Source organism: Triturus cristatus, chromosome 1_1 (assembly GCF_964204655.1).
Source record: "Triturus cristatus chromosome 1_1, aTriCri1.1, whole genome shotgun sequence".
NCBI classification, from domain to species: Eukaryota; Metazoa; Chordata; class Amphibia; order Caudata; family Salamandridae; genus Triturus; species Triturus cristatus.
The window spans coordinates 36,915,075-36,930,095 of NC_140579.1; the positions used below are offsets into that span (position 1 = coordinate 36,915,075).

The window sequence follows — 15,021 nt, forward strand, 5'->3', positions numbered from 1 at the left end:
ACAACAGACGCATAACTCACAGGATGGGGAGCCCATCTCCTCAATCACACAACCCAAGGCAAATGGCTCACTCAACAAAAAGTGCTCCATATCAATCATCTAGAACTACTAGCAATATTCCTAGCACTAAAATAATTCCAACAACATGTACAGAACAAGGCTGTTCTGATCCGGACGAACAACATGACAGCCATGTATTACATACAAAAACAAGGAGGCACACATTCTCTGCAGCTGTCCCAGCTTGCACAGAACATTTGGAGATGGGCCATCCCACAAAACATATACCTGCTTGCACAACACCTTCCAGGAGTTCACAGTCAGATTGCAGATCTGTTAAGTCGACAAACACAGCAGATTCACAAATGGGAGCTACATCCCCAAGTTCTTCTCCCATTTTTCCAGATTTAGGGCCAACCAGACATAGATCCGTTTGTCACGCTCAAGCGCAAAATGCCCAAACTTCGACTCCAGGTTTCCACACCCGTTGTCCAAGGGCAATACGATATGGATGAACTGGTCAGGCAGATTTGCCTACGCTTTTCCGCCACTCCCACTGATTCCCCTAGTGGTACGCAAGCTCTGACAACAGTCTCTCAAATTGATCCTGGTAGCTCCCACATGGGCACGCCAACCGTGGTTCACAACACTGCTATAACTCTCTAGTTCCACACCAAAAACTGCACCTCTCCCCATCACTGCTAACGCAGAACCATGGAGAGATAAGGCACCCCGATCCTGGTCAGCTGAATCTGGCAATCTGGCTCCTGAAGTCCTAGAATTCGTTTATCTTAACCTTCTACCAGACTGTATGAACATCATTAAAGAAGCCAGGCACCCTACAACTAGAGCTTGCTATGCGGCAAAATGGAACAGGTTTGTCATTTACTGCACTAAAAATAATATTGATCCACTGGATGCATCCATTCAGGACATCATTTGCTACTTACTACATTTGCAAAGATGTAATTTAGCATATTCAGCCATACATTTACATCTAGCAGCACATGCTGCTTATTTACAAAACAGACAACACTTGTCACTTTTCAGGGTCCCAGCAATTAAAGCCTTTATGGAGGGCCTTAAAAGAATCATTCCTCCCAGATTACCACCCTCTCCAGTGTGGAATCTAAACCTCGTATTTACTAGGCTCATGGAACCCCCATTTGAACCTCTACATAAATGTGAACTTCAGTTCCTTACATGGAAAGTAGCTTTCCTTATTGCAATCATCACCTCTCTCAGAAGAGTAAGTGAGATCCAGGCTTTAACCATACAAGAACCTTTCTTACAAATACATCGTAACAAAGTGGTTCTCAGAACAAATCCAAAATTCCTTCCTAAAGTCATCTCGGCATTTCACCTTAACCAATCGGTGGAGTTAGCGTTATTTTTTCCAAACCCAGACTCCGTAGCAGAGAGAGCTCTTCACACACTAGACGTCAAAAGAGCACTACTTTATTACATTGACAGGACTAAATCCTTTCGGAAAACAGAACAATTGTTTGTAGCCTTCTCTCCACCTCATAAAGGTAACCCCATCTCCAAAGCTGGGATTGCAAGGTGGATTGTTAAATGTATCCAAATATGCTACCACAAGGCTAAACGCACGTTAACTATTCCCCCTAGAGCGCATTCCACACGCAAACTAGGGGCTTCCATGGCATTCTTAGACAACATACCCCTAGAAGACATTTGTAAGGCAGCAACATGGTCTATCACACACACACCTTCACTAAACACTATTGTGTTGACGTGCAGGCCCTGCAACAAGCTTCTGTAGGCCAAACTGTTCTTAACACTCTTTCAAACTACTGCAACTGATACAGGTGACCACCGCTAGGGGAGACACTGCTGTACAGTCTATACAAAGTGTGCAATCTGCTGCTCATATGCCTCGAACGGAAAATGCTACTTACCAGTATGCATCTGTTCTTGGCATGTAGAGCTGCAGATCCGCACACACCCACCCACCTCCCCGGGACCTGTATCTGTTCCAGTACTATCTTATTTGGAGATACACACATGGACATCTTTTTCTTTTCTACTAACTCCATCATTTCCTATCATGGCGAAAAACAATCTGAGGATGGAGTCCATGCCCATGCGCACTATATTCCAAGGGAGGAGTCACCTATCTACTACAAACTTCTTTCAAGACAACAACAAGGTGCAAGTATACGAGCTCAACACCAGATGGCGATCTAATGCAAAGTGTGCGGATCTGCAGCTCTACATGCCAAGAACAGATGCATACTGGTAAGTAGCATTTTCCTTCTTATTGGTCTAGATGGCTCAGTCGACTATTTGTTTCACTATTGCTATATTACTGGCTTCATGGAAGGGGTCACTGCTGCATCCTCTATGAAAAAAGGGTATTTTACAGATACTTCACATAAGAGAATTATGAGATCAATCAATGTTGATGTGAAATATTAAGCGAACATTTTACGAGATGTAATAGAAATGTGTTGCACTACTTCCTGAATCTGCCCAATTAGCAAAAATCTGAAATAAGGCAGAATGAAAGAACTGCACTGCAAAATCTCATGGAAAACCACAAGGTGTCCCCGTTGCCAAATCCCAAACGTCAGCACTTGTAGTAACTAGGAAACGTTTATGTAAGGAATCTCGTACATGAAGGAGACTTAATCTACAAGATGAAGACTAGTCAGTGCTCAATAAATCAATCCTAAACATTAGAGCTGGAAAAATCCTTCAAACAGGCAAAAACCCTTGATAGTTACCTGAGAAGTGCAGTATGGGCAGCAGCCATAAGGAACTCAAAACACGAGCCATCCAGCAGCTATACACTAAAGCCTGGGTGCAAATATAGATTATTTGCTCATGACATTATCCTCTAAGACCTATACAAAGAGGCCTGAAATGAGACTGTATGTTTGTCTTGCAGTTCAACCTCTGTGTTGCGTATCTAGCTGTTGATTTGCCCAACCCGAGAACTTTCAACAGGGATTGGTAAAAATCTAATTTCCAATTTTACACTATGATAGAACTATATAGGCCTGCAACATCATCATGATGCTCTTCATGTGTACTAAAAAATTAACAAGATGTTAGAAATCTTTACAAAATTACATTTTTAGTGGGATAAGGAAGATCAAGAAAACGGGCAATGGTTTATGAACTAACAGCCAAAAGCAAGAGCACAAACCTCCAATTCCTCCAGGTGTGGTTTAACAAAAAACACAGCTATCTTGATCAGTTAGTGTAGGAGAGTAGGATCTGCACTTATGTTGCCCTCACTTTTTTTCTGATTTATACACTGGTTTCTGGCTAGTCTGGCTTGGTCCCTGCTAATCAGGGCCCCAGTCTCTCTGTTCTCTCTAAACGACTTGGAGTGCATATTAGATGCACTAGTGATTGGTTACTGTGGTGCCGTATGAGCCCCTAGTATATGGTACCTTAGGTACCAAGGGCATAGGTACTTCACAAGCCTACCAGGGGCTGAAGCATGTATTATGCCACCCCTGGGAAGCAGACTAAATCTGACACCTCAGGCCTGCTACTGCAGCCTGGGTGAGGTAGTGTTAGCACTCCTCACAGAGGTATAGGTTCCTATATCTCACCATACACACACACATAAACCTATCAGTCACCCCTATGGCAGGCCCTATCAATCCTGAGGGCAGGGTGCTTGGTTTACAATGTGAGGGGGTGCCTCTGCCTGAGCAGGGCCCCTCTGCAGCTGGCAGGGTCTATTCCCTGTGGCTGTTTGTGGATGCGGTTAAACCATATACTCTTAAGTGCATTATAACCTCCTGGTTAATGCTAACTTTGAAATGACTGCATCAAAACATGTCGTGTTTGGTGTCAAACATCTTGGAATCATACCCCCACACCTGTAACTGGTGTGGGAGTATGATCCCACCCTTCTAGAGGGGATGACCTGTACCTACTGTGGTAACACGGTAGAAATCTGAAAGAGCCCTGGCATCACAAAATGGATGCCACCAGCACAGACACTGGGCTTCCCTCCTGCTGCTGACTGAAACTCGCAGTGGAGGTGGCCCAACAATAGGCATCCTGTCACAGGGAGGTGTCACCACCTTCCAGACAGGATTTAGTGTATTGGAGCTGGATGGGTGCACTCCTAGAGTGCTTTGAAGTCCTGCACTGGGAGAGCAGTAGGCTCCTCTGTGCATATGCCAGCTAAAAAGGGGCTACCAGCCCCTGCTCTGGCACGAAACTGGACAAAGGGAAGTGGGTGTAACCACCCACCCCCATGACCCTCCTAGAGGAGTGGTCATAGAGCTAGTCCCTCCCTTTCTTTTACTATAAGATAGGAACACATTGCCATTGCAAGTTAGATAACGTGGACAACGCTTTACAAGAAGAATCCTGGCCCTTCGACGTTCCACTACCTTTGGAAGACAGAAGAATCTCCCTTGGAGTCAAGGAGTGACTCCCCTGCTTGGCAGGCACCTGAAACTCTAATCAACAGTCGCAAACTTTCCCGCTCCCGCCGGAGCCCGAAGTCCCTGCAGCCCCGGAAGTGGATTTCCTGACTTCTCGACGGCCAATGTGAGTCCCCAGCAGAGCTGAGGCGAGTGGACCCCACAAGTGACGAGGAACCGCAATACCTGGGGACCGTGCACTATTGTTGAGTGCAACCCCTTCACGACGTTCTACGGACTTGTGCTTTGGACCATCTGTGGCCCAAGCCTCCAGCAGGTTTTGCAGCAAAAATCAGCGGCCTACCCCGTCCCGAGTGACCGTGGGCTCCTGTGAAGCATTTCCTCAAGAGGCGTCTTTGCGATCCCTTGCCTGTTGGCTTGTGGGTCCCCCGAAGACTTTATCAACTAAAAGGGCTCCCCTGGTTGCTCCAGGCCTGCCCTCACTCTCCCTCGCTGGGTGAGTCCCTCAGACCTTGCTGGTCTGCACCATCGACTTTCTTCACACCACACGAGACTTGCTGTTGCCAAGGCTTGTTGCCTACAATCCGGTTGCCGACACCGCAGTCAGCTGCAGACGTCGTGGAACACTCCGAATCTAGCTGCTGGTCATCGTCGATCCCTCCTGGACCTCGTGAGCGAAGAGTCAAAACACCCTTGATCACCTGAAATCACCAGACATCCGTGGGCATCCATTTTCCTGGCCCCGGGTCACTGGCAAGTGACTGAACACTGTCCCTTCAATTTTCAGGTCTTCTACATCTTGAATCCAACCTTGGATTCCACCGGACACTTCTTCAGTCGCCGCTAGCAACAAGTCTTCTTTGGTCTCCATAGAAAACAGCGACGCGACCCGACACCAAAAGACACCTATGCACCCGGCTTCCCTGGGTGAGGTAACTCGTGCACTCAAGTGCCCTAGTGTGTGTTGGCCCTCGAATTACTTACCTTGTAAGTGGCTTGCTTGTAGACTTCCTCGAAGTACCCTAAAACTTTAAAAATCAAACCGCGACTTGCTCCATTGTAATCAATAGGGAACCCGCGGCTGTGTTCTCACACTGCATGCGTCTCCCGTGGGTCTGTTACTTACCTGCTATCACTGCAGTCATGATGCCCCAGCGATTCTACAGGCCCTAGGCCTTGTCATTCTGCAAGTCGACTTTCCAAAACCCCTTTTTAGGTCTCGGCTAGCGAAGGCTGCGCTTGCGCAGTCTCGCTCGTGAGATTTAATGACTTGGATAAGAGGGGCTTGAACCCGCCCCTCTTCTCCCCTCTTCTCCATTGGCTGGCCTCTTGAATGCTGGCCAGCCATTGGAAAAGAGGTTTGTCTCTCCGAACAGGCCCCGTCCTTTTCGGATTCGGGGGCGTGTTTTTTGCTACTTTTCTCATTATCTCCTCCAGCCAATGGCAAGAGGAGAGAAAAGAAAAACACGCCCCGAATCCGGAAACGCCGCTGCCTTTCTCCGAGGTATTTCTGCTTCGCCTCGGAGAAAGGCGGTGGTGTTCATGGCATCATCCCCTGCTCCTCGGTCTAAACACGGTCCCTCCAGGGGCCCTTCAGATGCCCTTGTTAATGCTTGTACACAGAGACACCCGTAGCACGTTACTTTGAGAAAACAAAACCGAGACAATATTTTAACGCTGGGACCTGTGTTGGTTAATGAAGCCTCAGGTAAACCGCAACAATACAGTCTAGACTACGCATTCCACTAAACAGCAAACTCTACGAAGCCAGCAAGTTGGAAACGAAGACGTGCTTCTGTTTCTATTTTTTTAGGCACTATCTCTTTGATCTCCGCTTCCTCATTCTTCGCTCCCTCAGATTTCTGGTGTGTATCGGCGGCATCTCGTATAATTACCCCGAGCCCTACAAGGCCTCTGTGATTACGGGAGCTGTGCCCTGAAGACAGCTTGGAGCCAGGGGCGCTCCGGCGCGCTTCCCCTCCCGCCCGAACAATGGGCGGCATCTCGGCCCGTCTGCACACGTCTGAGGAGATAATGTTACAGCGAGCCGGCCCGGAGAAGCGTGCGCAGGCATGTCACTCAATGAGCCCAGGGTGAACCTGTAAGCGGACTCTGCGACCTGCAGCCAGATCGGCCGACCCAAATCCCCGTAAGATTGCTGTGGAGGAAGTAGGAAAGGAAAATTATAAGGGCAACGAAGAGCCCAGCAGGCTGCCTCCTGTGCAATAATACCCAGACAAAAACAGTGTGTATGTTTCATTACAGGTCAGACGGTTTACCAAGTGCTCAGCCAGCATTAATGTACAGTAACATGAACAGGAGAAAGTAAGGGCAAGAGGGTGAAAAAAAAACAGAGTCAAGGAGGTGCAAGGCTAAAATAAACTATGTAAATGCTCAGTATAAATTCATTCATTCAAAATGTACCTTCAAAACGTTTCAGCACTGTTTTAAATAAATTTAAAAAAATACTTTTCAAAATACTGGAGGAGAAACATGCATGTAAAGACTACGTTGAGGATGAGAATTGAGGATTACGCAGGGTATATGACGCGATAAGTTTAGACGGGCAGTTCTGTTTGTCCTGTCAGTTTCCCCGATGCCCCAGTGTACTTTGTTCTCCAGTCTTTATTTTTGCAGTTTTTTTTAACGCGAACTCGACTCCAAGGTACTGGAGCGCTTTTGCATCATCAAAGTTACACTACACAAGGACACATTCATTTTTGTAGGCACGGGGCGATTAAGTGATTTTCCCAGAATCACAGAAGGGTGGACCGACGCCGAGCCTCGAGCCTGGTTACCCAGTTTTAAGGTTGGCTGCTCTGGCCGTTACGCCAGTCTTATTCTTCTCAGAGCTCAGGTACTCTTAGTTTGTCCAAGTAGTATTTAAACACAAGCTCTGTTTTGTCTAATTAGGTATGCTGCTTATGGCATTCAACCTTTGTTTGAACACATATTTTCTACAGTTACTCCCGTGCCATCCCTCAAATTCGCTCCCTCTGGTTCGTATCGTGCCTTCCACTTCTAGGATCACTCCTCCACTCTGTATTGCTTTCAGGATTCTACTATCTCAGCAGCAATGCTGGTGGCCAACAACGGAGTTGTTCACAAACCTAAAATATGTGATCACCTAAAATCGCGGTGGAACACGGCCAGCGTCCGCGCGACAGTGTTTTGGTTCCTGTTTTAACCTCATTGTTTAAATTCTGCTTAGTTATCTTGCCCTATAGTACCATGTGGTCTATATAGTTTGCCCGTCTGTTTACGAAAAGCGGCGCACCAGCACCAAAAGGAATACATGTAACTGCTTGTTTGCCACTTTTATTTAACTCTCTAAGCGCCGTCGCCGGAATAGTGTTTATTTTTTACTCATCTAATTTACTTCCTTCTCAGAGCCATTGTGTACCGACGTCTTCCAAGGCCTTTTTACAGTTGCGTGTGACGCACGCGTCCTTTCGAAGGTTTTGGGCTGAGGAAGACAGCGTTGCTACGAAAATTACCGTCTGCCCTACATACGCTTGTATCTCTGTAAATGTGGGAGGGGTTAACCCCCATTTCTCCCCAGGGCTGTAATGAAATGCTCAAAAAAGGAACCTCATGAAAACATTTATTGTATAGAAAATGGAACCGAACGCGACGTGACTAGGACACTGCTTCTACCCCAGTTCACTCTTTGCCACCCCTCGGGGCACGGTTCTGGTTATGCCCTGGTACCACTTTGGTACCGTAGACTCAGGACAGAGTTAAAACAACAAAAACAAGGACCCCCATCTCCTCTCCCTCCATAGGAAAAGCATACCTCCTCTTTTCTTAAGAATTAAAGCAACCACATAATTCAGCCCCAGTTGTCAATAGCTTGAAATGAACCAGAATAGATAAAACATATTGAAGCCTCAAGATTATTCACTTTGCGTCACCTATGGTACAATATATTCTGCAGATGGCTAAATTGGCTCAGGTCAATGTGTCTTCCGCCCGCACGAACGTCTATGCCCTCTGCATACCACAGGCGTAAAACACCACAGCTTGTTAATGGCTTTTGTTTTAGGCCATAAAACAAGGACCTTAGGAACAGGAACATAGGGTAATCCTAAAGTATGTTATTAAAGTTGGTGCAAAAACTAAAAGCTGTATGGCACGCACTGTATGAAGAAAATAGTATTCCTCTCAGGACATCTTAGCTGGGCGAGCTACACGGGTACAGTTAAACTTGCCTTGACTGCGGCCACCCAAATATAGACACCAAACTGGCTTGCTGTCTAACTACCGATTCCCTCACCCAGTACTCCAGGCCCACCAAGGTAATGAATCACCGACGCCTGTGAAATGCTGCCGGTATAGGGCATTAAGCACACAATGACCTTTCTTCACTGCCTCCCCAGCTCCCAACCACACACGGGTCACAACCGCTAGGGGAATAAGAAAAAATCCTCTAAAGCTCACATCTCGCCAAATCTTAACAAGTGATATCTGAAATGTGGCGTCATAATGCTTGGAAGTTAGGTTAGTGGTCAAATGCACACTTAGTATATGTGTCTGCAGTGGATGAAGTGGCTGTTCGTGTGTTCATCACATTGCAGTTCAACGATACACATCTTCCCGACTGTAGCAAGGTATTAACATCAGCACCACATCCAGGCGCACAGCAGCCTCAAATGCAGCAATAATTCACCTCGTATTATTTTTGGCGGAAAAAGAGAATAATTTACTGTAAAGTGTGGGTTGTAGTTGAAGGCAGTGTGTTTTTCTCAGTGGGACAGTATGGTGTTCAGTGGGGGAGACGATATGGCACTATGGCCAGAGCTGCTGAATTTGGAACTGGGGAACCAGGTTCAGCCTTAATAACCAGTCCACCAGACGACTCTCCAGTGAGAGCACAATCCCATGCTAGACCTTAGAAGGCTTCGCAAGACCTTAGAAGCGCTGGTGTCTAAGCACCAGCAGGTGGACCCTAGCACTGGCAAGTCTGGGTTAACCTTCAAGGTTTGTCCACCACAATCCATACTGAAGTTCACCTCCAGTCTTGCTAGCAGGCCTATGAAGCAGCACAGCAAAGAACAACAGTGACTCTGTCACTGAGGACACAGGACCCTTGAGAAGGGCCAGCTCTAGGGCAGTGCAACCAGTGTGACCGGGCGCTGACTTTGGGTGGAGACATTATGTTTGCAAGTAAATTAAGCTTTTAAAAGCGCTTGCTGCCTCCTTCTTGGCCTCCAGCAATTTTCAGCAACAATAAAAATGTCATGATGACTCAGGGGTTTAATGTTCTTCCTAGAGAGAGATCAGAGTTTTGTCTAGTGGAAGTTTTGACTCCTGGAAAGGTAGCACATAGGGTTAATGTGCCTGCAGCAAAGAACATGTACCATGCAGATCACAAAGTGCACATAATGTAAATAGGTCAGTGGGCTTCTGCATGTGTGTGTGTAGGTGGCTCTGTGGGTGGCTCTATTTGTGTGTGGGTTGGTCTATGTGAGTGGCTCTGTGGTTGGCTCTGTGTGTGTGGGTGGCTTTGTGTGTGTGGCTCTGTGTGTGGCTGCAAATGCAATAGGTCTCGCATTTGAGAGTGATTAAGCGATTGACATTGTAAATAACAATGCCGTTTCTTTAAATGTTTTAAAAACAAAAACATAAACAAAAATAATGTCATGAGCAATGCCAATAGCTCTAACTTTAACAATGCCGAGACCGTTGCATTGTAAATGCTTGTTTAGTATATGGTCTGGTACGCCCCTAGGGCCCCAGCCATATTTGTGCTTAACTTATTGTGAAACGTTGATATTTGAATGTGTTCCTGGCTTCTAATCTCATAAAGAGATTAGTAGAGTGTGTCTAGAAATAAATACATATATATTTGACATATATACCTGTGTTGTGTCCTTTCATTTGGTAATTCAAGAGATTATAAGGTAAAACAAGCTGTCTTAAATTCCTCTGAGACTTAGCCTGAAGGCTGCTCTCCACAGCTACCACTAGGATAGCTTTCTTTAAAAGGTTGTCTTAAACCTATCTACCATAAGAGTCGAATTGGACTGGTGCAAGGTGGCCACTATAACTAGTGACCAGCATATGCCAGGCCAACTTCTCACAGTTAGTATCACTAAAAGCAGCCTTTGACAGTCTTGCACTCAATCCTCATCCAAATACCCTGAGGCTGGAACTGTGGCCCTGCCCTTCACCGGGCCTGCTCATTCATTTCTGCATGTGCTCCAATGGTCAGCCTTGCCCCTTTCCACTCTGACGCCACCAAGCTGATCTGTGGATTTAAACAAGATTCTTCCCTGAGCCGCCCCACCTCTTTATTGTCTACAAGACTCCACTTGCTTCCATTATTCAATCCCACGGACTCCACATCATCTCTTAAGCAGATAACACAACTTCTACTCCTCCTCTAGGAAGACATGCCTACCTCGCAATCAAACTTCGTAGCATGCATGTCTGACATAGCAGACTGCATGAAAAGAAGCTGCCTCAAGCTCAGTGATTGCAAATCAGAAGTGGTGCTTCTAAGCACACCGCTCTATGGACCCCTGCCCGGTGGCCCTATTCCTGTGGACCACCAGCTATCCCCACCAATGCTGCTAGGAACCTGGGTATCATAAATGGCAGTCAAATCTGCATGGCCAGCCAAGTCAACATGATGGAAATTGGCATGCTTCCCTAAACTCAAAATGCTCAGAAAAATCCCTAAAAGGCTCCCACTTGATACTTTCAGGACAGTAACTCAGGCTCTCATCACCAACAGACTACACTACAACAACGCCCTTTATATTGGCCTCTCTGTCAAGCACTCCAACCGACCAAGTAGCTCAAAGCGTGGCTGCTAGACTCCTACTCAACCTTCCTTCATGAGCCCAAATCTCCAAACACCTTAAGGACCTCCACTGGCTCCCCATCAAGAAATGCACCACCATCAAACTACTCTCGCTCTTCTACAAGTTACTCCATAACATAGGCCCTGCCTAGTTCAACTACCACTTCAACTTCCACACCAAGCAACTCACATTAGCTGGCCAGCTCCTCACACACATCTGACAAACTAAAATGCGAGAACGCACCTTCTTCCCCATCGCCCCCAAGACCTAGAACAAGCTCCCCTTCAGAACAGCCAGCTTCTTACCCCCCAAACCCAACTTAAATTCAGAAGCAAGCTGAAAACCTGGCTTTTCAACTAGTCTACTCTTGTCTCAGGTCTTCCCTTCCAGGGCACGTATATACCCTCCTTGGTAACTAGCACGTGATACAAGTCGGTAGAACATAAGCAGCAATTAGAAACTTATTGTAGACTCCGTGGTATTGCAGACTATGATTTTAAATATCTATTTGATGCATGTTATAAATATGATCTATATTGTCTTAGCAGTTAAGTTGTGCTTTTTCAATGGCTGTCCATTTCTATTGATGTGTGGAGTAAAGTTTAAAGAATTATTTTAGTGTTGAAATTGAAAGTTGAACCACAGTCATTATATGCTCAATAAAATGGCTGAATTATCAAACAGCATTGTCATGCAACGTGACCAGTGCTGTGCAGCTTAAAAAGCATGTAAAATTTGAAAATGGTGTACTAGAATTCTGAACTTAAATTAGCATCCTTAGAGTAAGTGGTGTTCTCTTGTGGTAAGAGCTCTTTAATTTGGTCTTGACACATTACTGGAAATTGATGATTAATTTTCTTTCAGTATTGTGCTCTGTCATTTGCTTTATTTAGTTTTAATTCTCTGCATTATATTTAAAATTCTTTAAAAATCCCCTAGATTTGTATGGTATTTTGTAATGAGCAGTCTGTTCTGGATCTTTCATGGCCTCAACAAATATTCCATGTGTGCTGGGTATTTCCACCAACCTTCCCAGTATACCAGTCCGGTCATCTTCAGCCCTAATGCAAGGAACATATCGGTTAAGGAAGCTGCCTGAATACAATAATGGGCAATGCCCATGTTTATGACTGTTTTGATTATCTGTGGAGTTCTCTGCCACACACCATGCCAGATCGGCATATCCTTGATATCTTCTTTGAAGCTTAACCGTGACCAAGCAACCAGTTTAGATATTCATTCTCAACCTGGCCTGCACAGTGTTAGCACATTTATTATAAAGCACTATACACAAGTCCTGCGAAAGATGAATCCATGTGTCCATATTATTTTCAGAAGTGTGGAGTATGTAATCCTATGGCTGTCTTGGCTAAAGTGTTTTTCCGTTTTGGCTTTTGATCCCCATTGATCTTTTATCCAGGTTTTGGAACGCATTCCTACATCACATGTCCTTGCGTGTGCACCCTCTAACAGTGCAGCTGACCTGCTGTGTGAGCGCCTTTTGAAACACCGAGACAAGAGGGAATTGTACAGGATAAATGCGAGCAGCAGAGACTTCCGCCTTATCCCAGAGGTGATTAAGGTACGCATCAGAAAATAGTGTTCGAGGCGTATGAGCTGCAGATTACACTCTGTGCATAGATCGCCATCTGGTGTTGGGCCCGAATGTCTGTACTTGTTTTTGTCTTGGAAAGTCTTTGGAAGTCACGAGGTATGTGACGCCTCCTTTGGATCATAGTGCGCATGGGCATCAGCTCCATCCTCAGATTGTTTTTTTCCCCATCGGGCTCGGATGTGTTCTTGTGTTCCAGTTCGGAACTGTAAACGTTTTTTTTCGACACGCAATCCTTCCCTTCTTGACTGTATTGTTTCGATCGCGTTTTCCAACCACACGCGACCCTTCAACTTCGAAGTCTTCGATTCCGGTCGTCGACAAAGGCCTTCGGGCCTACCTGGGCCTCAACTCCGGCTCATGGAAAGCGCACCATTTAAAAAGTGTCCTCGATGTGGGTCGAAGTTTCCCCACACCGACCTACATGAGTTGTGCAACCTCTGCCTCTCACCGGAGCACGAGGCTGGAGACTGTTCAGCTTGTGCCTCCTTCCGCTCCAAAAAGACCATCCGGGACCGACTAGCTCTAAGAACAATGGCACGCTCGTCATCTTCGATCCCCGATGACATCTTTCAAGAGGGCGTCGATGTTCCGGAGCAGAGTCGAGGAAGCAATCATCGGCGCCTCCGAAGCAGACAATTCCGACGTCGAAGACATCAATCCAGCTCAATGGGCCGTGACTACAGACATCGACCCCGACCCACACCCCCCCTCGACACTGTCGAAAAAGGCTTCGGTACCACCTCCACCTTCAGGCCCAGGTGCACGCTGAGACACTGCTTCCCATGCCCCGCCTTCGGGCCCGATAAAGAAGCCTACTAAGCCTTTAGGCGACTTAGGCTCTAGTCTGCCTACCCTCGGTACTGACAAGCCAACTCCGGCACCGAAGAAAAAGGCGTCTTCGACCTCATCCACGCCGACCGCTGCTCCCACATCGAAGCACTCGGCGTCGAAGCCTAGCACCTGTTCCTCGGCACCGACCACACCCTCGGAGCAGACTAAAAAACGCCCACCAAAAGGCTCCGATTCTTCCAAACCAAAGACCTCGGAACCAAAAAACAGCAACCGGTTCCAAGTGATAAAGACACTTCAAAATTACACGGTTCCAAGCCTCGAACTGCTACCGAGTCGATGCCCAAAAAACTAACGGCACCAAAGCCCTCTACTCCGAAGGATCTGTCTTCCACAGATGAACTGTTTCATCCAGATCCTACCCAAAAGTCTTTAATGAAGGATCCTAAGACTGGTCATTTAATGCTCAGCATCAAGAAAAGACCACTAGAAATGCCTGCGCCTGCACCGCCACCAAAGAAGAGAGACTTCTCTTCCTCCTCCTCCGCCTCCTCCTCCTCCTCCACCACATCACTCTCCCACACCATCACCAACCCCAATAGATGATGATAACACCTCAGATAGTGCAGGGGGAGGTGCGGACGATTAACCCCTTGGGGTCCCTACCCCTACTGGCTCCCCTGACCCATGGGATGATTACAGTGTCCCAGATGTCCCTTACACCTCCATCCGATGTGCCCTAGATGTAGCTGATACCGCCTCAAGGGCAATAAACACCAGTGTCCTTTTGCGCAGGCATGCCTGGTTAAGTATATCAGGTTTTAAACCCGAAGTACAGAGTTCTATACTTAATCAGCCTTTTGATGAGCAACACCTATTTGATCCCAATGTAGACGTATCCCTTGAGAAAATGAAGAAGGATACAGACACCGCCAAATCTATGGGAGCCTTGCAATCGCAAGCTACCGGACGGTCCTTTCGTCGCTCATCATTCAGAAGCACACATCGAGGCTACTCCTCTGATAGCTCCTCCACCTCTTACAAAGCTCCCGCACAATCCACCTTTACCAGAGTTTACCAAAAGGGTGGTTACAGGGGGAATAACAGCAAAGGCAGAGGCAAAAACAACAACTCCTGCTCTGCCTCTACACCTACCCCATGACTTCCCTCCACTTCCCCCCGACCATTCCACTCCAGTCGGGGGAAGACTCCACCAATTTCTCCCTGCCTGGATAAACATCACTTCAGGCAAATGGGTCCACCAAATCATTCAATCAGGCTACTGTCTCGAACTAACATCTACCCCCCCAACGATACCACCCAAACACCGTCCAATGTCACAAGAACATTTGTTACTGTTAAAGCAGGAGGTAATCTCCCTCCTACAAAAGTGCAATAGAACCAGTTCCCCTGCACCAACAAAACAAGGGAG

The 15,021-nt window shown here is 46.7% G+C and overlaps 1 protein-coding gene across 1 annotated transcript in view; it reads left to right on the plus strand.

The window, feature by feature from the left end:
* The window catches only part of LOC146869280 (RNA helicase MOV-10-like), a 283,487-nt gene that overhangs the window by 76,212 nt on the left and 192,254 nt on the right, over positions 1 to 15,021 (plus strand). The window contains exon 6 of the mRNA XM_085633089.1: positions 12,606 to 12,767. Within this exon, the coding sequence (XP_085489215.1) occupies positions 12,606 to 12,767 (162 nt within the window). The remainder of the gene's footprint in view (positions 1 to 12,605; positions 12,768 to 15,021) is intronic.